Source organism: Pelecanus crispus, chromosome 8, assembly GCF_030463565.1.
Source record: "Pelecanus crispus isolate bPelCri1 chromosome 8, bPelCri1.pri, whole genome shotgun sequence".
Classification (NCBI taxonomy): Eukaryota; Metazoa; Chordata; class Aves; order Pelecaniformes; family Pelecanidae; genus Pelecanus; species Pelecanus crispus.
The window spans coordinates 46,211,731-46,236,628 of record NC_134650.1 but is presented as its reverse complement, the minus strand read 5'-3'; the positions used below and the strand labels follow the sequence as shown (position 1 = coordinate 46,236,628).

General features: G+C 39.5%; 1 protein-coding gene across 1 annotated transcript in view; it reads left to right on the top strand.

Moving 5' to 3' along the window:
- ZCCHC14 (zinc finger CCHC-type containing 14) overlaps positions 1 to 24,898 on the top strand; it is a 51,699-nt gene that overhangs the window by 9,010 nt on the left and 17,791 nt on the right. Inside the window, exon 2 of the mRNA XM_009478230.2 lies at positions 5,185 to 5,308. Within this exon, the coding sequence (XP_009476505.2) occupies positions 5,185 to 5,308 (124 nt within the window). The remainder of the gene's footprint in view (positions 1 to 5,184; positions 5,309 to 24,898) is intronic.

The following is a 24,898-nucleotide window of genomic DNA, read 5'->3' as shown; positions in this document are numbered from 1 at the left end:
TGTTGCTACTAAGAGGAAGATGTTTGCTCAGTCTTGCTCCTCCTGGTTTTGTAGTCTCCGTCGATTTTTGACTTTCAGGTCCTTGTATTGGTTGCTCTTGTTTCTGGCTCAGACTTAGCCTACTGAACAATCTCATGCATCGGTAGACTGACATCTGAGTGTTAGCAATGCATTTTTTTTTTTTCAAATTATTTGGGAACCTGAGTTGTGCCCCTGTGTTGGGAAATGGCAGCTTATCTGCCTAAGCATGCACGGGCTGTATCCTTGCCATCAAGCTTCTGCTGCAGCATTTTTGCAGACAGGATTGCACTGTGTTAAAGACCTTGGTGTTAACCTCAAAATAAGCTGCTGTTAATACTCACTAATATGAAACTGGCAGAAATGAATGGAGTCGAATGGTTTTTTTCCACCCAGACTTCAGTACTCCAATTCCTGAGTGCACTCTTAACATGTTATCTGCATCAGCCTCAAACATGGAGGTCAGTTTGATGATGAAAAACCTTTTTTAATGGAGACTTCCAGAGCAAGTACTGGTAGAAGCATTTATCTGTGGGACTTTCCCAGTATATCATTGGCCACTTTTGGGAAGACTGAACATCATGTGAAAAAGTTTTCCTGCATGATCAATGGGAGAATGTGTTCGTGTGGCTTTTAGCTGCGGCCGCCCTAGTATCTCACTTCACTGACTCATTGCTTTTATATTTTGTTCGCTTTTCCTGTGTAATGCGTGACCTAAATTTCATACCTAACTAGGTACAGAAATCAGTATTTTATTCCCTCGGATCCTGTATCATTGTTTCCTTAAATTATAAGTCATGTTACACTTTAGGTAGTAAGCTATGTTGATTTGTTAGTATTGGCTCCGCTTCAAACTAAGTCAGCAAATAATTCGCTATTAAACCATGTATTTTCTGTGTTCTGTTTAGTTATTTTTAAAAGGAACATATAATTGCTGTTTTGGTAAAATTCTTACCACATTAAGTTCGACTTCTATCAATCCTGTTATTTTTATGAAAGGCTTTGCTATATTAAATGTTAGGCATTGTCCCTGGGGAGCGAAGCTAACCGTTGCTGAATCTGGCTTCACAGATTTACCATTTTGCATACTGACTTCCACTCTCTTGGATAGCGGCAGAGCCACTTCAGGTAGCACTGGCTGAAAGAGAAACATCACCTGTTGAAGTAACTGCTCCTGGTGATTTTGTTGTGTGGGGTTTTTTTGTGGTTTTTTTTCTGTGTGCTTTTTGATGGATCAGGGGTTTTGGAGAGCTTTCTAGAACTTTTCTTGCTGTCCCAAGAAGATCTATGCCTGCTAGTACATCTCTGATGCTGAGAAGAAAATCACTGCACTCTGCTGGAAAGAAATGTTATTGTTTGCTGGCAGGTGAAAGGGGAAAAATGTGATAATGGCTAAAATTCTAGCAATGACTTCTGATACCTTGACATGTTTGTCCTCAACCCCGAGTCAAAGCAATTGTTTCCCTTCCTGGTTAACTCCTGGGGGTGGAGGGCTTTGGGGTGGCATTCTGTGATCCTTCTGTCTAGCCCTTGCTGGGAAGAGGATGCGCTTTTTAGTAGCCGATACCAGTTTTGATACTGTCTATTACTATGGAGAACGGGGCTCAGAAGAATTCAGGCTGAGCCTCAGTTAGTTGTTACATAGTGATGAATTTTCTTTGCTATTGTCAGTTATGGCTACTACTTTAACTTGAAATTCAAGAGACAAGCTAGGTTTTAATCTGGAAAATCCAAAGCTCATCTGTGAGCCAGATGCTTTGCTGTGGAGGGAGTAGGCGCAACATTAGAGTTGAGTAAAAATAATTTAAGGCTCTCTTCTGTGCCCATTTGAATGGTGCATCTTCTAGAGTCATTGAATAAGCCTACAGGCCACTGTGATGTTAAAACAATTTATGAATAATCTAATGAAACTATGGATAGGTGCAACAGAAGGCTTTCCTTCTCCCTGGCCCTCTACAAAATGTTGTGCCAAGGAAACGATTAGGTATAGCGAAGAATACTTCTACTGCTTTAACTCTCTGGGGTTGCTGTTGTATTCGATTAGTCTTCATGGGCTGCTTCTGCTGATGTTCTCAAATAATTTAAGTTGAAAAATCCAAAGTCTTCTGGTCAAATGTCTGATGCTGTGCCCTCTGAGACCTTGAGTGATTTGTGAATTTTTCTGCATTTATAAAATGTCACTTCTGTGGTTTGTTATGATATATGGCCTGAACATTTCTGGTTTCTGAGATGCCAGCTCATCCACCTTTACTGTGGACTGTTACTGCTTTCGAAAACAAGCCTTTAACAGTTCCTGAACAGCAGATGCTTATTCTTTAGTGGTATCTTGGCTTTCTTCAGAGATGTTACAGATCCTAAAAGGTCCAAAGCAATTTGCTTACCACTTCTCAGTATCTTTATCTCACTGGAATGCCTTGTTCTTTATTCAGAATCTAGTGACTGCTTATTAGTAGCTGTTTGTGCTGAGCCCAAACGAGGGATTGCAGTAGTGTTCAGATATGGTGAACATTCCTCCCGGAATTTACCTGACACTGAGTTTCTACAGTTGAATTTGGACAAGTCCTTCCTGGGCACCTACGGTTAAGCTTTTTCCAGTATTTCTCCCAACCCTCCCAGGACAGTATCTTCTGCAGTTCGTAGCTGATGGGTTATTGTTCCTCTCTGTTTTGCTTGGCCTCAAATTAAAAAAAAAAAAAAAGGCTGTTGCTATTTTGGAAATAAAACTTTGATTTGCAAAATATTTTTTATTATTTTACTTTTCCTAAACAAATCCAAACCTTTGCAGTATTGGTATGTTTAAGTCAGTGGAAAAAATTATTTAAAATTTGGAGTGAAAGCTTTAAGCAGTCAGATTCACTGGTTCTAACACCATTCAGCTCACTAACAAAGCGCTCCATTTGGAACTAATCAGAGCTTTGTGACTTTTTTTCTAGGCCAATTTGAAACTGCTTTGCTTTGATGTGCGACTGAATCAGATAGTATATGAGCTCAGTCAGTCAAGACATATGGGCTAAATTATCTTTACCAAGCATATAAAAATTAAATCTTTATGGAAAGAATTGGAGGTTGTGTATAAACAAAATGCAAATTTTAAACTGCACGCAACGCTTATTGTAAGGATAGTGGAGAGAAGGGAATATGAGATAGGAGGTAATATATTGTGACAAACTGCTTGTTTAGAGATTTTTCGGAAACCATGTGGCTATGTTCTTACTCAGTTTCAAGTACTCTAACTGTTTATATTTGCTGATGGTTCTGAGCTTTTGGAACCTGGTTATTTAGGGTAACATAGGCTTGCCTGAAGCTCATTTTCTAGCTTGCTCTGTTACTCAGTTGCTCTTCCAAAATCTCCCATTGCCAGGAGGATGGTGCTGTCATTGCTCACTCCGCTGGAACTTCCTCTCAGCAGCAGTGCACTGGAGGGAGAGTTTAATGAGCTCCAGGAGAGAGACAGTGTGAGATAAGCTTTGGTAAAGACTGACTTTATGAGGAGGTTTAAACTACTCCCCACTCTCCCCCCCAAGCTTAAAGTTTAATGGCTAGTCTTTCTAATGTGAAAGCTTGATATTTAGCTTTTGTTATTGGTGGAAAGCTGTGCTGAAGAAGCATACAAGTAAACTTTATTTTTGACCGAAAAGTAGACTAGCAGTGCTGAAAAGGAAAGCAGGTACTTGTAATCCCGCTTTCTTCTGACACTCATCTGTCTTTCTGGATTGTTTTCTTTATGTATATGTATATGTAATTTCTTTTGTAATCTCTATATGTAATCTCTTTTATGGATGTCAAGTATACCGGGTCCTTCACTTGTGCTACTGCCTTAAACTGCGTATAAATCTGTAAACGTCAGTCTTAAAATGGAGCTTACAATAGGTCATTGTATAGAGGTAGGGATGTGCTGATTTTGACTTGCATTGTGTATTCCCGTTGATGTCAATATGTAAGGCTAACGGTAGGGCGAGCAAAGCATTGTTTTCAGCGTAAATTCTCCTAACTCATGGCACTGTCTCAAGTAATCAGGATCTGAGTGGGCCTTTTTCCTTACAGGGACCTGTAGTCGCTAGTATTAGTTTCCATGAATAAAGGATAGCTGCTTTGGTTATGTTGGGGTGCACATTTTTTCCTGTGATTTGTGAAAGGCTAAAACCCATGTTAAACTCTAATTACAACTCTCCCTACCAGGATCTTACGTTGATTCAAAATGTGGCAATTGAAATTCAAGTAATGTGTGCGTTAGTATGAGTGCTTTTGTTAGTCTTAACTACCTCTTTAAAGCACGCTTTCCTCTTAAAGATACTTAAACCCTCATGTTCGGTACTGCTAATGTAACTGTTCAGCCACTTCTGCTTCTCATTACCTAGAAAACAAGAGTAACTGCCTTGCTTATGAGGCAGGCATTGAATGTTATACTACAAGTAATAATGTTTTTATGTGTTGCTACGTAAACGTGAATGCTCTTGTGGACAGCAGCTGAAGTGGGCAGTGTTCAATTCTGCTTTTTCTAAAGGCTTATGTTTGTTTCTGTAGTTTTAAGTAATGGTGAAAATATGTTTTCTTAATGCTAAATGCAGTTTAGAAGGTACGTATTAGGCCATGAAGTCTGTTTTGATGATGCAGCCTTCTGCTCGGGCATTTTTAGTGTGCATTTTTTCACTGAAATATGATCGTGATAGCAGGCTTTTAAATGGCAAAGACAAGAAAATGAGGTTTTTGCTAAATCAGAATTCATTCCCTGTAATCTGTGTGGAAATACTTTGAAATGCCTTGAGTCTGCATCTGTGTAGATAGGTGACATAAAAATGGTATTTTCCAAGAGCCCTTTTCCCCTAGTTTCGTTGTTGAAACATTAAGAACTGCAGCGTGGAGAGGTTAAGGGTCTTGCAGTATCTCTACAATTGACTGCTGGGTGACTATTGTTTAAAAAAGAATTATACTTTAAGTAGCTTTATAGATTAGCCAAGATAATCTAGATTTGTGAATAGCTGCTGACTAAACCAACTTCCCTGAACTGTTACTTGTGGAATACCGGTAGGAACACCCCTTGGTTTTAAAAGAAGCAAACATTTCCTAACTGCCTTCAGAGTGGTTCTGTCACCCCAGAGGAAGGTGGGATGTTTGCGCATTCCCTCGGTTTATTATATTGGATTTTTGTGTTTTTTTTCTTCCCAGGTCACTCCAAGGTCCGAGACCCCCATCAACAGTGTCAGTAACAGTTTGGAAAATGTACTACATACATCAACACATTCCATTGAGGAGTCATTACCCAAGAGGCCTTCGGGGAAACACTCCAAAGGTGTGTCCTTTCCCGCATGCGTACTTCCAGTGGGGCAAGGAACTCGTGTCTCTTGATGGCGATTAGTGTTATTTTCATTGTGATTGGAGACTGGAATTTTGCTTCTTTAATTCTGGGTTGGGTTGAGCAAGGGAAGTCGTAGAAGGGTTTTTGTAGGACGTGTTAGTGTATCAGTGAAAAATGGTCAGCGAGAGACAAGTATGCTTACTCTTCTGTTAGGAAATAAGCAAGAAGGTTCCTTATGAGTTGAAATACCAGCTTAGCTCTCATGAAGTGTTATGTTCTCGAAGAGTGAATAACTCTGACATTCCACCTCTCATCCTTATAGTAGCAGGTTATTTCTTGGATGAAGCATATGGTGGTGAGCTACTGGGGAGAAGAGAAGGCATTTAAAACAGCAGTTAGGCTTCCACTTCCACCTTTCTCTTGGTTCCCAAGGATGTGTAAGTGAGAAACTGAGGGAGGAGGAGTGGAAGATAGAGAGCTTGCACCTTTCTCAGCACACGTGTGCACCCTGAATGTTGTTACAAAATGAGTCTTATTTTTGTAATGCTCTATTGCATGCTGACCTGGCTAAAAACTGGGCTTAGGAAATTTGAGTTAATAAGTATGCATTCCATTTCCACACTCCAGGATATGATTACAAATATTAAAACATCTAGGTTAAAATGTGACTAACAGTATTTTTGTTTAATGCATACAAAAAGCACTGTTAAGTGAGGAAAGTCTTTGAACTGTGAGCTGCTATTTGTGTAGAACAGCTTCTGTAGAACTCTTTGTGGTATTAATAAAAATAGCTCTGTATGGCACAACTAATGCAGGGGACATATACCATCACATTAGCAGCACCAGTGTATTGCCTTCAGATGTTATTAAAAATATTGTCAAATTAAAAATATTGTCAAATATAATTTTTTTTTTATTTGGAATTGGTCTTCGGAGTTCTGTTTCCTTCTCTGCCACTGGCTTGCTGCATAACCTTGCAAATACAGTTTAATACCATGTAAATGGTGATCAAGAATTTCAAAGCACATCTGCACTCAGAGGAACTGATACAGATTGGAAGGGGTTAAATGTCCCAAGGAAATGTTCTTAGCTTGCCTCCACCAGACCTCCTTTTCTGTGACATACTCAACTATAATCCCAGTAGCCGTAAGTAGCAATAATTTTTTACAGCAGAATAGTGCTGTAAGTAGCTATTTCTCCAGCTGTAAAAGCTATCAGGGTAGAAGAAAATGCAGCACTAAGCAGAAGCATGGCTAGGTTTGTGGCTTTCATCTGATTAAAAATAGGACAGAGTTCAACACTGTGTTCATTTGTACTCAGTGATTGCTATTCCAGTACCATATATGCCAAGATTAGTCATGGTACACTGTGAAAATTAATTAGGTTTTCCTCTGATCTGTTTTTTCTCTTATAGAATACCTGCTTAGTTTTCAGAGAATGTAGCTTTTTAATTTATAGATTGCCTTAGAGATAGCTGGTAAAAGGAGTTGTAGAACAAATACGATTTTCTTACTAACTGATACTCTTTCTGGTTCACCAGCAGCAAAGATTGTGTTGAGTTCTCCTTGATATATGATGATCTGCCTGGTAGGGAGTTCTGCCTCTTAAGGCTGGAGTACAACTGAAGATTATTTGCCAGCCTGAAGCCACTGTTGCTCACTTACAGACTTCTAATTCTCGGAGCAAACAGACACATCTCGTAATTTAGCAGGACCGGTTAACTTTTTAACATAGAGCACATGAAATTTAGCCATGAGAGTATGGGATGGCCAGGTTGCTTGACCAGTTGTGTGATTCCTGTGTTGATATTTTCTAGTGAGTCTTTTTTCAGACAGCTTGAGAGGACAGGATTTCTTCTTGCTTGTGGTCAGAAATCATGGGCTGCCTAAGTTCGTCATGCCTTTCTTGGCAAAGCACCGAAGCTGGAAGTGTCTCAGTTAAAAAGGCTGAAACAGAAGAAAAATGAGAAAGCTCATGAAAGGTGCAGTATCCATTGTGCTTAGTTGGATTAGAGACAGTTTGTAGTAATCCAGTGAATGGTTTTAATCCTGATTCGTAGAAATGTCAGTAATATGACATACTCTGTATATAGTTAAACACTGAATGGGTTTGTAGTAGGCTTGGACCTGAAAGCTATCAGTGGCTGTTTTCCCTAATCCACACTAGCTTTTAGCATAAAGTATTCCAAGTTTCTACACGGGAGAGAGATGAGTGGAGTATATTGCTGAACAATCTTTAACAAACTGTGGTGGGAATCTGTATGCACTTGTGTTTGCATTAAGTGGTTAGCTGGAAACATTCATACATGTTTCATGTAGAGACTTGTCAAATACGTAACTTCTGAATAATTTCACTGTCCTATCTGCACAGAATACTGCTGCCTTGGGAAATGAAGCTATAAAATGAGCGTCAGTCTGAGAAGTCCATAAACCTTTCCTTTTACCTCAGGGGCCCAGCTAACCTTGGGAACAGTCAGGCATTGGGGTACTGGATCCATGCTGTCATGTCCGAGTTGTTGGGAGTGGTGACCAGCTGGGGGCAAATCAATATTTTGATGAGCCTATCAATATTTAGCAAAATTCACCAATTTTTCTGTGCTGGTCCTTCAGTCTTAGCTAAAGCCCCTTCTCCCTTCTGCATGTATCAGCAGTAAAGTAGGGTAAACCAGATGGACGTTTCTGCAGAGTAAAGAGTTGTGACACTAGGAAGATCCTGTACCTGTTGACATAAGCATGTCAGGTGTCTGTGCTTTATCTGGACTTTTCTTTTGTAAAATAAAGTTCAAAGATGCAAGTTTAGGAACAAATATGGATGGGTATTGACATAAAGGATGTGGACCTCTTCTGAAGCCTTATAGCTGTAACATGCAGTAGAAATTGTGCTTTTTACTCATATTTTCTGACCAGTGATTTAGGATTGTTCAAACCTGTTTTCACAGATGTGGATGTTATTTTAACTGGAGATAACTTTGGGAAGTGGAGACTTTCCCTGTTCTCAGGGACTGGCTATTGTTGTGCTTGTAAGCTGCAGACAGGCTTATTTACAGGTTTTAAGGTATTGACAGATCTCGCTGGTCAAGGAGAACGGAGACAAATACAGATAGATTCTTGTAATTGAAATTCCAGGAGGGATGTGTTGCTAGATCTTTCTGTCTCTTTTTCCACTGTTTCTAGGATGTAGTCGGGTTTTAACTATGGTTTTAACACTGATCCAAACAAAACAATCAAATTGAAATGAAGGTTGGGCATTTTTTGCACACTGGGTGAGTCGAGTGCCACACTCTCTTCCTTGTGTTGCCCTAGACTTTTTTCCACGATACTACAAGAACTGAACCAGTGCAAATATAGTTGCAGAAGGCGTCAGTGTCAGAAATGTTGATTCCCGTTTCAAAGATGAGATTTCGTGCTTGCAAATGCTTGCCTGACAGGCACATACTTTAGCAACAGTGCAGCTGTGTAGTGATGGTCCCTTCTATAGGCAGGGTTGTGTTTCCCAGCACAGTGCCAACAAAGTCAGCAAACTTGCTTGGAGACATTCTGATAAGGGCACTGAGGCTGGTTGTCTTAAATTGAGGATTTTACCCCACATTTTCTGGGGAGCCACCTCAGAACCTTTTCCCAGTAGCAAGTGACCCAGGTGGTTAAAGAAGGTCACTGGTTAAAACCAGTGTATTCATTAGCAAATTTTGTTTTGCAGGCAGTCCTGCGCTGGTAGCTAAGGGAAATTCAGTTGTTATGCCAAAGTCCAGAAGTCCAGCATCTGACCTACAGGAATTCCCATTCACAGAGCTAATTTGTAACAAACCTATGGATGTAGAGTTGTTCTGACCGTGTGTGGCAATTCCCAAAAGAGAGTAGTTATGGTTATCAAAGCTGAATGAAAAATACAGCTTATTTTTGTGTTGTTTAAAAAAAGCGATAGGAATTTCCCGTACACCGGAGATGTTATTAACTACCCTTACTGCAAGGTCCCAAGCAGAACGATTTTGCCATTAGGTGGATAGCACTGTAGGCAAGTACTACTCTGTGCATGTGACATATTTTAGCAATGTGTTAAACATGGTCAGCGACCACAGCATATTTTCCAAAAGCACAGTGGAATGAAGTACATTAGACCAGATGTTGAAGTGTGGAACAAAAGAATCTTTATAATAAAGGCAATGTAAGTTGCAAAACATTACAGTAAGAAGGCTGTGCAGTCTTCGTAATGTAATTTCTCCTAATACTGAGTAAAATTTTGATTTGTCACAGCCTCCGTTTTAAATTTTCTGCAGTGGAAGTCCTGTGTTGGTATTTGTAAGATGTTCATTACTGCCATGAGGCTTTGCAGGTGGCACTTACCACTGTTTTCCTCCATAAAGCAGTCTGGAAGATGGTTTCCTCGACTGGACAAGTTTCATTTTCTGCGAAGTGACAAAAATTCCCCTCTTCTTGTGTTTCCTGTGTATTTATCTTGCCTTTCCGCTGTTGCCACACAAAACCTCAAAATTGTCTTCAAGCCAGCCTGATTTCAAATGAAGCAACTGTTGAAATACGATCCTTATATAGTGAAGCTGAATCACAATTCTTGCAACACATGCATCTAATGATAGGCCCAAACTGCTTTCTGTGGACAGAGGAGTAAAGCTTTTAGATGTAAAATGGGCACAGTAGGCTTTATTCTACAATCTGTACTCCATTTAGTACTCCTGCTGAGCATGGTAAAACTTCTTGCTTAATTGAAGGTGTGCTATTAGTCCACATACAGGGTCCTGCAAAGCCTCAACAGCATCCCAGGCTGGAATAAATACATAGAATAACCCATGACTTACTGGACAAAAGGAGCTGCAGTCTGTGGACATGAAGAAAACGAAACTTTAGAGAAAATGCATCTCAGTAATGTATTGATTTAATTTTGGATTAATATTAGGATGTAAAATATATCCTTGTTTGTAGTAATCCTGTTGACTTCAGGTTGGATATGAGTTGCAGATAGGTTAAGCTGACTGTTACGTGCAGCAAGCTTTGGTATCTAAATTGTTTCATTACGATAGTCAGCAGAAATGTGTGGTCTAAGCTATCCAGAACTTCCAAACACTATTTTTCCTATCTAATTTATTTTCCTTGGCAAAACGTGTTTGTATGGTCTTACACCTTTTTTTGTCTCCTGCTTCCTTGACTCGTCCTTTTTTCCCACAAGAAACGAGACTGCAGGCGCTCTCTTGGCTAATGGCAATCAACAGTCTTCCTCCTGAAATGTCTGACACCAGTTGTTCGGCCTATTGAAGGCAGGGGGATAAAACAGGGGGAGAAAAAAGCTCCAAAATCCTTTTAGTTCAGGGGGGTCCAGACTTTATAGTGCCTTGTTCTGCATCAGTTGTGTAGCTGGATTATTCTATTTTTAAGTAAATACATCATCTCCAACAATATAGGGTCAACTACTGTTAGGGTAGGGCTTAAAGAAATATTTAGGCTATGATAATCCTTCAGGAAAAATCTCCCTCTACCAACTGTATATAATTTTTCAGCTGTTTGTATATATCTTCATTTTTATCTCTGAGGTAGAACTCTGCTTCTAAACTTCAGCGATGTATGTTGTTAGATCACACACCAGGCATTGCATTCCCAACTTACTGTCTCTAATATACTAGTTGTTTTATGAGTATCAAGTATTTAGAGTTAATTCCAGCAATCAAATCCAAGGATTAGTGTACTTCAGAAAAATGTTTTGATGTTGTATATTTTCCCCTGTGCTAGAAGATTATTGTATATTAAGATATTTCTTGAAGCCTGTATGTTGCATAAATCATGCAGCTTGGTCTTCTGTAGTTGGAGTTGGAGTTCAATTAAGGTTGGAGGATTAATTTTGCAATAAAGACGATACTCATGGGTTTTTTAATTTAGTTTTAAAAAAAAAAAATCAAAAGCCTTGCATTTCATCTCAAGTTTTTACTGATTGTGCAGTTGTACTCTGTGCTTATGTAGGCAGGCATAGAAGCCCATTTTATGTCCCCAAAGCCAGAGGCCAGGTTAAATAGCTCACCCTTGGGCTGTGTCACAACTGGGAGTAGAGTTCCACACTCCTGGGGCTGCACTTGGACTCTGGCAAATTTATGTTGTTAACTGTTAATAAGTTAACTTTTGTACTCTCTAGAGGTTGGAGTCAGTATTTTTGTCATCCTCCCTTTCCACATAACAAGCCTTGTCAGGAGAGATCTGGGATTGCTATGACAAGATACAAAGGGAGAGGAGGGGAGAGCAGCATGGGGACTCTTCTAACGGAATGAAAAGTAGGCTTCTGATCTGCCTTCTCACACAATATTTGTCATAGCCTTTTTGCGCAACTACTTAAAGGTGCTTCTTGCTGAAGTTCGTCTTTCATGGCCTAGCTTCCTTCACGAGGGCAGCCCTTTGTGGTTCACAGGCACTTCACATGAAGATTAAAAGGTCTACCCCTTGGCCAAGAGCTGCAGTGAGTTGGCTTCAGTGGAGAGTCATGCTGTATATACTTACCCATGGCTCTTGTTTGAGCTTGTATGACAGAAGACTCACTAATGCACATTTCCTATAAGCAGTTTTAATTGTGTATATACCACATGCCTTGTTCACATATTCTAAAAGAATGCTTATATCAAGCGTATACCTAAGAGCATTATCTTGGATCTGCTGAGTGGTTCTTTTTCTTTAGTCTTGTTTGGGCTTCTTGCTTGTCTTTCCTCAGTAAAGGTGATGGAATCGCTCTGCTTGGGCAGCTCTGTCAGTCCATACCTTATTAACTGTTGAGCCTGTTGAATAAATGAATTCAAATTTCACAGAGGTATTTGGAGTTTTTATTTATGGTAGTTTCTGGATAGAAGACACTTGCTCATGCTTCCATCAAGAGGAGAGGTAAGAACAGTTCAGCTCTTAGCCTGTTTTGTCTGCCCAGCCACTCATTGTGTTTGTTTTTTCTGGACTAGAGGCAACATGTGCTGACTTGCCCAGTTGGCAGCTTGAGAGAGTCCTGTGTGCATCACTGTAGGGATGCACGACTGAAGTAAATCCTGCAGAAGTAAATGAGTGTGCAAGACGGGCAGGTGTCTTGCAATGGTAAGCGTTCCTGGGGAAGGAAGGTAGCTACTTACATGTGTATGTTTAGGGAATATGTGGAAAATTTGGAAAAAATTAAGGTAGACATCGTAGATATGACAGACCTACTACAACCATACCTCTTTCCATAGGGGATATGGGGCTGGAGTCTCTGCAGAAGACAGGAGACACATGCAGCATAGGTCCATGGGGAAAAAAGACTTCATTTTGCTCCCTACTAATTAATCTTGCTTTTATTTATTCTTATGTTCTGTGAAGACTTGTTCTGAATTTGTGTACTGGGCAATATAATTTTTCTTATTAAACATTAGAAAATGCCCAGCTTTCTGTTAAAATACGGTTTGACAGTGAAGCACTTAGATTTTGAGTACTCTGAAGCCTGTTCAATTTGGTTTTAGTGGGAGCTGGATGATACTTCTGTTTATAATGAATTAGAATCAAGCCACTCTGAAAAATAAAAATTCGAAGAATAGTATGCTGGTAAATTCAGCCATGTCAAGGAGTTTACCTTGCTGTAATGCGTTCCTCAGGTGGATTCCTGGTCTTAGATAATGACAGTGTAGTTGTCAATGTCTAATGTGAGATGATAAACTCATATTTAATACTATTTGCCTTTTTCCCATGGCTCTTTAGAAGCACAGGAGGCAACACTTAGGTACATTTCTGGAAGGACTCTCTTATATTGCCATTTCATGCCTATGAAGTCCTGGAAGTGCCTGCTGTGGCACATTAGTTGTTAATGCAATGAAATTAATAGCCATTACCTCAACAGCTATGGAAGCAACAGCATGACCTTCTGCCAGTAATGGAAACAACATAAGCAACTTGAGCTTTTAATTAAAATTGCATTAAATGAGCAAAACCAGTTTTTCTCAAATCTTTAGGTAATGGCTTAATGCAGCGCATCTTCTGGAAAAAAATGTAGCAGAGTCAGAATAAAATGAGTTGTGAAAACTTTACCTGGTGTACATCTTGGTGGAACTAATGCTTAAACCTGCATTTATACTGAAAAGCCTTTTTAAAGGCAGGGGGTGGGGGGAGAGGAAATTCGAAATTTAAAAACTTACTGAAGGATAGAAAACACATCATGCAGGACTTGAAGAAAGAAACAAAGGTGAACATTAAGTGCTGATTCTTGACTCCTGGCAATTCCTGCTGCAACCTGATGGCAAATAGCTCATTAGGACTGGACACTTCTGTGTCTGCTGCTTGAAGATTGAGTAAGGGATGTGTGAAATGGTCAGAAATGCTCAGCTGTTCCTTGCATCTCTTTAGAACTTAACACCCTTTAACATCTGGAAATGTCTGTTTTGAAATAACCTGTTTCACTGCCATGTTAAACAGAGGGATACAAGAATTTAAAATAAATGGCTTGCTTATCCTATCTAGGCTCACATTTCCCCTGAACTAAATTGGACAAAAAAAAAATCACTTTAAAGAAGAAAATAGGAGTGATTCACATATATTCCTAGAAAACCATAATGTCCTTGCCCATTTTTTTTTTACATACTGTCACAAGTGTGTTAATAACTAAATGGCAATTTTCTTGTGTATGGCATGCTTAAAAAGCTTTTATAGCTGGTTGGTTGTTAGCTGGCAGATGTTCTTTCCCTTCCCTTACCAGTTTATTGTTAAATCCCCCATTTTCCAAAGCATGTTTTTTGTTTTCATATACCTTTACATTTAGATAAATTCTTTTCTCCAAAAGGTGGCTCCCTGAGGGTAATAGGCTTAAAGTACAATAATTCTGTCAATAGGTGGCTGGAGTTTTTACAGGTAGTTGCATATACAAGTTAGAAATGTTGTCATCCCTCACAGATTTTTGGATCCAGATCTGAAAATTCATGAGAACTTAAAGTAAATCCTAGGTTTCTTGCTTGACTTCTGATGAGGATTCTCATTCTTATTCTTATTATTCATCCTAATTCTGATTAGGATTCTCACACTGGGGCTTTTCTCTGCAGACATGGGAGGCTGGCAGCTTTCGAAAGAATTGGACGATGGCAGGGAAAAGATACCAGACGTTGTAGGGCTTGAGATAACATTAGCGAAATCGGTGATATTGGGAATCAGAAACGATAAATTCTGGTTTCAAGTAGGGCAGTAAGTCACAGGAGCTGTTATCCTTAGTATGGAGCACTGACATGACATATGGGTCTGGTTTGAAAATGAAGTAGGTGGAGAAGAAGGATGAGAACATGTCACAAAAAAAGTTGTTTACTTTGCCAGCAATTTTCTTTGCTTCCCCTACTACTACAGTAAATATTTCTTTACTCTGCTTCCCTTCTTTCTAATCTCAAGTGACCTGATTTAGTAAATGACAGCACTTTCTTTCCATGGAAGTGACTGTGATTTCTCACACTCAGTATCTGGCACAAGGGAACAGATGGACTGCAAAGAAGAAACAGCAAATGTAATAGTACTTACAGTGAGAGACCATTTGCAAAAGGTCTCTCACCGAGTCTAACGGCAGGACACGCAGTTAGAGGGGAGGAAATTGGTCATGTTTTTTAAACGGTGTTCTCCTGTACTTTGACTACCAGCTGATGCCAGCCTTGATTCACCAGTCAGAAGACAGTGGGTAATTATTTTTTTTTTTTTTTTGGACTGCAGATTCAAACTCAGAAGGAATTGGTGCCTTGTGTCCTTTGAGGATCACTGCAAGTGCTGCCGATTCCTGTGTTCTAGATACGGCTTTGCTTGTGATTTACTGTAGAGTCTTGTTTCTGTATCCGTTAAGCTAGGGTAGTTCTTGCTTCACATCAGGGCTGGCTTAATGTTCGTATAGCTCTCTTGAGAAAAAAACCTCAGGTTTGTGACAAAATGTTTGGGATTTTTCTAATTGGTGGTCAGAAAGGCTCTTTGGGCACTCTTTGTAGACACAAGCAAGTTCTTCCCCCTTGTTTCGCTTCAATAGTTAAGACACTATTTCTTAAGTTATATGTGCCTTCACTAACTTCTATCTCCTTTTGCTAATAACCAAACAAGAAAATGGTGCTATGAACATTGGGTTCATTATAAATAGAATCAAAATGAAGGCAGAACGAAGCTGAGAACAGTCAAAGCAGCAAAATTCTGTGTACTAATTCAATTTTATTTGCAGTTGTTTAAAGAAAGTTGGATTCTTCTGTTTAATGCAGGCTTAATGTAGTTTTCATAAACTGCATCTGTTGAAAAATGCCAGAGCAGAGCCAGATATTGAGATCTGGATTAAGAGATTTGACAGCTGTATGGGTAATGAAAGCATCTTGGGTTGTTCGTGGGTTGATGCTAAGAAGTTGAGAATAAAATCTCATTTGGGGATTGCAGACAGTGGAAACTGGGAGACATTTAAGGGCTCGTAGTGCCCCAAAGTTGTGTGTAGCAGGGTATCTTGTACTTTTCTTAAGCATTTGATGGTAGTGCTGTCAGAACGTGTTCCTGCACTAGAGGAATTGTGGCTCTCACCCATATGGTGTTATCTGTTACTGTGTGCCACGCAAGTAGAGGAGACAAATAGTCAACTTTGGCATTGTTGAGGTGATTTAATTTCTAATTTCACTTTCTCTTTCTCTTTTATGCTGGAAAGCCATAGGCTGTAATTATGCAAATGAATGGTTTTGATTAAAGTAACTTTTATTTCTCAGGTGCGTAGAAATGCTAAGCTACAAGGTTAATGTTTCATTTGCTTTCTGACTTGTTTTATCTCCCTGGAAAAAAAACGCAGTGGACTTGCTGCATTACTTCACTGCCTGGAGTGGATGCATTTCATCAGTGTGTGGCGCGGATGCTATTTTTAACAGTAACTCAAAAGGGGTAGCCCTGCTAAAATTACATCATTAATATACCCAGCTGAAAGGAAATGGCATAAAACACGACAGTGCCTTAGAAGATTATTGCTATTGTGTTTTCCACTTCTGTGGATGAATTATTCAATGCGTATCATTCAAGCAGAGATACAGTTGGGCAACCATGTTTGCAAAGCATTCAGACTTTGTTTTCTTGTGAACAGTCCTATGGAAGAGTGTAATAAGTGAACTTTGTCTGCAAAAACAGTAGGTATGAAATGGGTATTAGCGGCCTGGGGAGCTCAAAGTTTGTGTTCCTTCCTGTCCCTGTTGTTCAATAGCTCAGGGGTTTGTTAGATATCCTCCTACTACTGCAGAAGTGTGTTTTGCTTCATTCTGTACTGCATACTGAAGAATCTAGTGGCAAGCGTGGAGAGTCAAAGCTTCGAGACTTTGAGGTTTTGGGTGGATGGGATTTTGGTTTTGTTTCTGTTCTCTTTACTTGAGTTCCTGGACATTCTCACTGCCTTGGCAAATACTCTTAAAATCTGCTTTTGTCTTCCCTTCCCGTCTGTATTTGCTTCATAGCTGTGTTACAGAGACAGTTGTCTAACAGTTGTACGGTATCTCAAAATAAGCTTAAATGCTGAATTAGAACTTTTTTCTGTCGCTTTGAATTACTGGTCAAATCTTGTCTGGGATCCAGAATGACGGAACAGTGATTTATACAAAAGTATAAAAGGGAACAAGAATATTAAAGCCTGAGACCAGAGACCTGAAAATGTACAAGGACATAATTGCCAACAAAAGGAGAACCTCACAGAAGTGGTTGTGCAGAGAGAGATTTGTTTCTCACTGAACTAAGCAGTTGAATGCATTTGTGGCTCTTGGCAAGTGTGTGTACTCAAGGTTTTGCCTATCCTAGCTTAGTCTCTTAGTCTGGTGTTTTTACATGGTATGCTAACAGAATATTTTTTCATTGTTAATGAGGTTTTCATGCTATAATTCTTCAGGAAAAAAAAGCTTGAAGCTGATATAAATTTACTTTGTCCTTGCTGCTCATGGTTGCTTGTTATTATAGCCTTAGTCATGAGTTTCAAGATGCTGATACTGTTGTCAAAAATGCAAAAAACCAGCACGTGCTTATTTACATGAGCGTTAAACTATGCTGGTCTGGAGTAGCCGTCTTTCAAATAAGACGAGCTGCGTGTATTCACGTGCCTTTGAGTTTGAAATGCAGACTTCTGCTGTATTTTTGCTTCAGAGTTGGAAACTCTTAACTCCTTTAGGTAGCCGAAGAAATCCTTCGGCCAAGGTTGGAGCAGCCGGCCATCTGATCTCAGCGCTCTGGTGTTTTATCACCAGATTGCCCTTCAAGCCAGGGCATGCTGGCTGAGCAGCTGCTGCGTTATAATCTCACTGACAGGGGTCCATCGATGCCGATATATGGTTACACGCTGCAGCCCACAATCTGTATTTGTGCTGTAAGGGGAGGAAAAAAAAAATGTTTATATAATATGAATAATGAATATGTATACATGTAATGTTCAGGTCCTGACTTGATGACTCTTAAGCTTAAAGTGTTGCTGGGCAAATCCTCGTTGGATGCAATTATGATTGATTGCAACTGTAGTTGTTTTTATGCCCATTTTATATATATGTCTTTATTAAAAAGGGTAGCAGTGGATTATAATTATCTAAATGAGACCTAAAAGACTTAAAAGACTAAAATCTTGTGTGATGAAGGAAAACTAACGGGCAGTAGGCAACCTTAACTCGGTTCCCGTTTTGCTCATCCCTCCAAAAAAGGTGGTTTGTTGTTAGTGCGAACTGCACTCGAAGGTGGCATCTTGCGTTATTTCGCTGGTGGGTCTGCTGTGTTGGTGAGAGACTCCATTTGTCCATCTGTATTTAGGACATTGCTCAAAACTTCAAAGCAAATGCCAGCTCAGATTCCCAGCTGTGGTGACTACCTGAATATGTCACATTTTCCCCATCTGGTTTCCTTTCAGGGTGCATCGGCGAGGTTTTTATTCTCTTGCGAAGCTCAGGGTCTGTGTCTGTTCCATGCAGACCTGCGAACTTCAAAGGCTTCAGCGCAGTTGGGTTTGCTTCCTCTGGTGATGTTACGGATTTAGCGAAACCTGGCTTTTCTGGGGTTTGGTCCACTTCAGCACAAAACCTGTGATTAGGGAAAGGGCCTACACTACCAAGAGCGTTTTCCATGGAAAACTGACTTTGCATTTTTAGTTTCGCATTCAGATTAGAACTAATCATCTGGCTCGCCTTGGGTTTGCGGGGGTTCAGTGAATTATGTGCCAGAGAAAATCCTTTCTAGGGAAGCATAAGCCTTCTCTAGGATGAGCCAACCTTCTCTTCAAAATAAGCCAAGATTTTCTTTAAAAGTGATCTAAGAACAGTAAACAAAATAATCACTTGATCGGATAAAACTAAATATACAACCGCATGTTACTTACCCAGTAAGTAAAAGTATTTGTGTATAAAGTTGAACATCTCTTGATTGCAGAGATATTTTTACTAGCTTGGGCTGCGTAATTAGATACGGGCAGCCTGCTTATTTTAATTGCCTATACAAGAATGTATGTTAGTGGTTACTAAAGCTGCCTTCAAACTGAGTGTTTGGGCTTACGGTCACTTTTGCAGGAGTACTTTTTCGAAATGAGCTGTGCATTCCTCCGAGAAGTCTACTCTTGTTAAATCGGAGAAGGAAGATGAGTCATTGGGCCAGATTTCTAACGAATTAAGTACACAGCTGCATTTGTGACTTACACATGCTTTTCTCAGTTGTGTGAAAATAGTGAATTAGCTGCAGTAACATGTAGCATTAGCCAGATTGGGGAATTAGGCACTAAATATATTTTACAAATTAAATTCTGAAGTCCTTTAAAAACCAAGGAGTGCCCTGGCCCCCAAGCAACAAAATCTGAGCACATGCTTAATCTCAAACACTGACTGGGGTCTCTGAATTTGTTGTAGGGTACCTTTAAGCTTTCAGTGTTGCAAGTGTTTACCTGAAGTCATGCTTGAAAATGCCAAAGTGCTTCCATGGTATTAGAAAACATAGTTAAGGATTCCTTTTTGGATATGTTCTGCCTGACATTATAAAGAGATATATCTTTGCTGGATTAGAGCAACTTGAATTGAGGAATATGTTTTACCTGTTGCTCAGTTGTCCCTAACTAATGTCAAACTCTTGCAGCCTTTCTTGGCTCTGTATCATAGCTCTCTTTCTGCCCAGAGCATTATTATATATATTTCAACAGCATATCTTTGCTAAGTATATGTTTCAAGGCACAGCACCTGTTTAGTGACATGTGTTGCTGCTCAGATTTAGTAAGGCAGTAGAGCTGTTACACAAATATGTCCAATACAGCAGCCCTTTCGGGATAATTTATTCTGTAAAAGCTTTTTCTGGCATTAGAAAAGAAAAAAAGGCAACTTGTAAGGCGGTTGTCTATTCAGTGGCAATTGCAGGCAGTTCAGCAGCAGTAATGCAAAAGTTAGTGCTCTTGGCCTGAAGTACTTGGTAAGAAAAACCCTCAAATTGGTGTTTGAAGCTGTATCTTGATTTTGAAAGCAGCTGGCTGCTTCTTCTGGGTTTTACGTTTTCCTGTCCAGATGGGAGTCTTCTCCAGCCTTCAGTGCAGACAGCTTTTTGTTTTATTTAAGCTTTTGAATCCAACGTAGTTGCGAAACCATTTTTTTAGGTTGATTGGCTTTTGTGGTTAGCTAAAGTGCTGACAGTATCATTCAGTATTACTCAAAACAATGTATGAAATCAATTAAAATCTTAAAAGCTAAGATATACAGACTTTTTTTTTTTTTTAATATTTGTCCTTTTTGGAGAAACATAAGAAGGGTCGCTCAGTTGGCAAGTTAAATAAGCCAAACTGAGGAAATAGCAGGAACATGAAAACTACTGGTTTGGGGGCGAGCAACACAATCCCAGTGTATCATTGCTTCCTATATGCTGCCAAAAGTAAGCTAATGTACTTGATTTTTAAAAAAGCTATGTAATTATTTCCTGTGGAATATTGCAGTTCATAGTGTCCAGTCTTGCTTTTAAATTTAAGGAGGATTAACGTGTCGCTTAAACTCATAAGTATGTGTTGGTTTTGATCTTAAATATTGTTTAAATTTTAAATTGGAAGAACTCTCTTTTTCTTACAAAGAAAAGTGTCGGTTCTAAGAGTGTTTTTTCTGCTGATGTTGCTAACAGAAACTTTTCATTATGTCCATGAAGCTTTAATTTCCAGTGCCTTCCTGTGTGCTTTTGTAGAGGCAACAGCCAGCCAGAAGACTTTCTTGCTAACTAGTAAAACTGTTCTGTTTGGTTATGAGTTTTTTCCTAGCTGTAGCTTCCTTTTTAAGCAGACACTATGGAAAAGCTGCTGTCTGCTCTTCTACTGTTAGTCTTAAGAGACACCAGCAGAAAACTGAACGGTGGACCCTGTTGCAAGGCTGAACTGGGTCCTGATAAGTCCAACGTTCCTTAAACTTGAGTTCTGTTTTCTCCCTTTTTGTCCACAAAACCATCTGTCTTATGAAGAGATCAACTTAACATTGACTTTTAAGGAACCACAAGCTGTTAATCTTAAGAGAAGTAAGGCCAAAAAGTGGAAATGCAGGGAGCAGCCAGTGATATGATGTGCTCAGTAACTGCTAGCCAGTAGTTCTTGGGTCACGTACTGTGACAGACCCTGCTTCATCAGCTTCAGTCACAGGAACGGGGGAGAAGTAGAGGCCCCTTTTTGTCCTCTGCTAAATTTTCCCGCCTTTGTTTTTCTAAATGAAAGCTGTGATGGTAATTAGTCCTGTCTCCTGAATTTGTGTTAGCCAGCCAGCATTAGTTCCTGCAGGACACTTGGCTGAAAGAATTTGGTAATCGGAAAAAGGCTGCTCCATTTGGAGTCTCAAGTGAATGTGTGACTTCTTTTGAAAAGTGTTTCAATGTTTTTGTATTGCTGTGGTCATTGCTAAGCTTCAAAGATGTTGTAAATGTAGTCAAAGATACTGTAAATGTAGTAGTCTTCTCCCTGGAACGCAGTCTTTGATTTCCTGAATGGGTCAGGCTTCATGGAGTATTTTGAAGATACCTGACGTGGGACAAATAAGCAAAGATCTTGCTGTGCTTCCATATCAACCACAATTTTTTTTCTGCCTTCTTTTGGAGGGGGGATGTAAATTCTGCCTAACTTGTGGTTCAGTTTAAATGTTTCTTAGCAAGCAGCAGTTTTGTATTTGCATAAAGGTTTTGGGATTACTTTAGTGTCCCAATTACACCTCTTCACATGATGTTGTCTCAATCCATAACCAGTGTATTGTGAAAACAGGTTAATATCTTAATAAATTACCCTGCTGTGTCTGCGAGTTCTGAGAATGAGGTGTCATTTCGCTACTAATACAATAATGAAAGGTCATTCTTACATGACAAATCAATGTAGTGAACTGTAGAGAGAATTGCTTCATCTTTTCCCACATTTGACTTTTCCTAGAAGTAGTAAAATAAGATCACTTTCAAAAAAGAAGAAACACTTACTTCCTTACCTGTCTTCCCTCACTTTTAAGGAGATACTCTAAAAGGTTCTTGATGCTCTCAAGTGGAAGCAATTTTTCCATCTGGTATCGCTATGGATAGACAAGCTCATAGCTGTGGGATGTGTGCCTATCACTTAAATTTACCTCTGACACTTTTTAATTGTTTGTTACACTTGCATTTTAAGACTAGAATATATGACCTGCCTTTTCATGTTCTTTCACTGCCAAGAAGCACAGTTTCTATGTATGAACATTATGTACCAGCATAATGTCTCTTGTTATTCTGTTATTTGGACTCTGGCCCATCAATATTTTGATGCAGATTGGATATCTCTTACCTAAAAGGAATAGTTTGTGAGTTAATGTGTCATGAAACAATCCAAGGTGTGCTTTTGCTGGTTGTTGAATAGAAACAAGTTCAAAGTTCAAGTTGAATGGTTTCAGGGTCATCCTCATGGTGTTTAGCGATTCGGAGCCTATTAGGTCCAAGTTTGAAAGTTGATCTAAGCTTTTTATGGAGTGAGGCCTTGGGGACACCCTTCCAGTGAAATCTTCCTCTGAAGAAGTCTTAGGGACAGGTCAACAGTGCCAGTTCTCTTTTGGCTTTAATGACAAAAGTATTCCAAGATAATTTTGTAGTTGTCTGATGTGTTGAAAGGAATTGTAGTAAATAAACATGAGGTTGACCTGATTTGTGGTCCTGGGACTTATTAACATCGAGCTCTCGGCAACCTGAAAGATGCTCGTCAATGCTTGAGTTATTTAGATCTGAATTGTCACTAATTTCAGCTTGCTGTTACTCTTACAGGCTCTGGCCAACCACTTCTGTATGTGCTTTGAAAACCGCATATTTGATTCTGCAAGTTTTCTTCAGGCCTCCAGTATTCCAGTTAATTTAAGTTTTGAGGAGTATGAGGCTCGGGGAATAAAATAAATTTAGTTGATTAGGAAACTCAGTCTTGTATGTTTGTGACAGAAGAGGATCAATGTATTTGCTGGTCAGAAGAGTGTATCTTAGGGGTATTTTTGTTTTTTCATTCTCCATCATAGCCTAGATAAAAAGTTTTAAAAAGGCCAGAAATGTGAAAGCAGGAAGCTTTCTGAAAATGAGGCAAAAAACCCTCTTAAGCTGATACTTATAAGCAGTTTCTCAGCTTCGGTTCAGTTGATCTTTCTTTAAAAAAAACCCAACCACCAAACTTTGTAATTTCATGTGCTTTGTTGCCATAAATATGCTTTGAGACTTTCTCCTGTTTTCCCTCACTTTTGCCTTTGTGCATGGGAATATAAATACTGGTGGGTTTGAGGGTTGAGCGGGGAGGCTTTGTGGGTTTTTGCTTCCAGTTTTTGTGCAGTCACTTGGGATTACCTTCTGATGTCTAATGGACAACAGTAGTGCAGTAATGCTGCTCTTGAAGTATTTCTTTTAGAAAAACAAGCGGAGATGGCATGTGAAAGTCTTGGTGTTACATTTTTGGTTACCACTTCTGTGTAAACAAGGATGTGGAAAGTATTTTATTGGTTCCTTTTTGTTAGGTAGACCTTTTCAGCAAAAACTAAATTTCTATGTTTGAGTGCTTATTTCCATGAAGGCACAACTTCATGAAAGAAAATGAATAAATCTTTAAATCCAGAAGCATCAATTATGTTTATGTACTTGGCCTCCTGTATAACACAAACTAAAGAATTTTACGTATGATTTTTTTCCTGCTTAAAAATAAATTATACCATTTCTCCTTTTTTGTCAAGTACCATGTCTCAAGAGCTGCATGGGTTCAACCCAGTCTCATGACACTCAAATTTTACCACCTGCATGCTGGCGAACAGCATTTCTGTGCTACATGCCACACAAACTGAACCTACATGCAGTGTTTTGATAAAAAGGAAAATGACTTAGCTAGGTATGGAGTAAAATTGCTTTTTCAGACTGTGTGGTAACTTCTTCCTGGTAGTTTCAATGTCATTCACTTTAACCCAATTGCCTGGCTCTGGTGATGTGCTCCTGGCTTGCAGTCTTGTCTGTAGTTTTCATCTAGTGTTGTACAAAAAAAACCCCTCTAGATGCTCATGGATGTTTTCTTTTGGTAAAGAAAACTGCTAAAAAAAAAAAAAGGTGCTGTGTAAAGCTATTCATTAATCAAAGGAAAAACATACTGGTACAAATTAAATTAATATGCACAGTAAAACTGGTGAAAGACTGAATTGGGTGTTTGATTTAATTCTAGAGTGCTGGTGTTAGTGCTGAAATACTGGATATTATGAAAGAGGGCTAGCCTTCAATCAAGGCTTGTCATTATCTTGAATTTTTTACTTTTTCAGGAGGAGCACAACAATTGTCAGTGTGGATTGAGACACTGATCTGTGTAGTCCTTTTACTGGTTAAAAGGCTTGATCCAGAAGTTGAAAAAAGGGAGTTATAAAAAGCACAGCTTACAATGGGATATTAAGGTGGCTTCCAAAAATGATGTCTCTGCTGCTCTTGCCCACACCCACCGCATGTTTTACCCTGACCTTGACCTGCCAGGAGTGGCTAATCCTAAAGCGCTGGAACCTGTCTTTCATTTCATGTAGCTGCTGACATTTTGGGAGGAGGAGGAGGTCCAAGGTCCTGCTCTTTCAGAGGGAGAGGCTGGTGAGAGGCTGCCATCGAGAAAGCCGGAGGCGAGGAGAGGGAAGGAGTTGGCTGTGCCTTCACGGCAGCACCCAACCATCAGATGACAAATGCACCGATATCAGCCAAATGGGTAAAGAGCCCAGGCTAGAATAGGAAAACGGAACTGAATAAAGTATCTTCAAACTCACTGGACTGTGTTTTACCTGGATGTTTTGCAATAGCGGGGAAGCCAAAAAAGCACTGTTTGAAAAGGAGAAAAGCTGACTTAGGAATCACACCCATTAGAGGAACCGACTCTGCCTCCGTGCTGTAGCATTTTAAATGCAAGCTTCCATGCTTGATACAATTGTACAATTGAAAACTACATGAAGAATGCTTCTCCTTTGTGTTTAAAAGAAAGCAGCAAATAAAGTAATAAAAAAAACCCCAAACCACTTAGGAAATTTGATTACAGAAAATCTCTGTGAGTGAATGAAGATGGTTTTGTGCTGTCTGCTGCGCATTCAAAGAAGAGTTCAGCAAAAGGCAAAGGTTCAGCTCTTTAAAAAATCAGATTCCTAGGAACTACCAATGCATG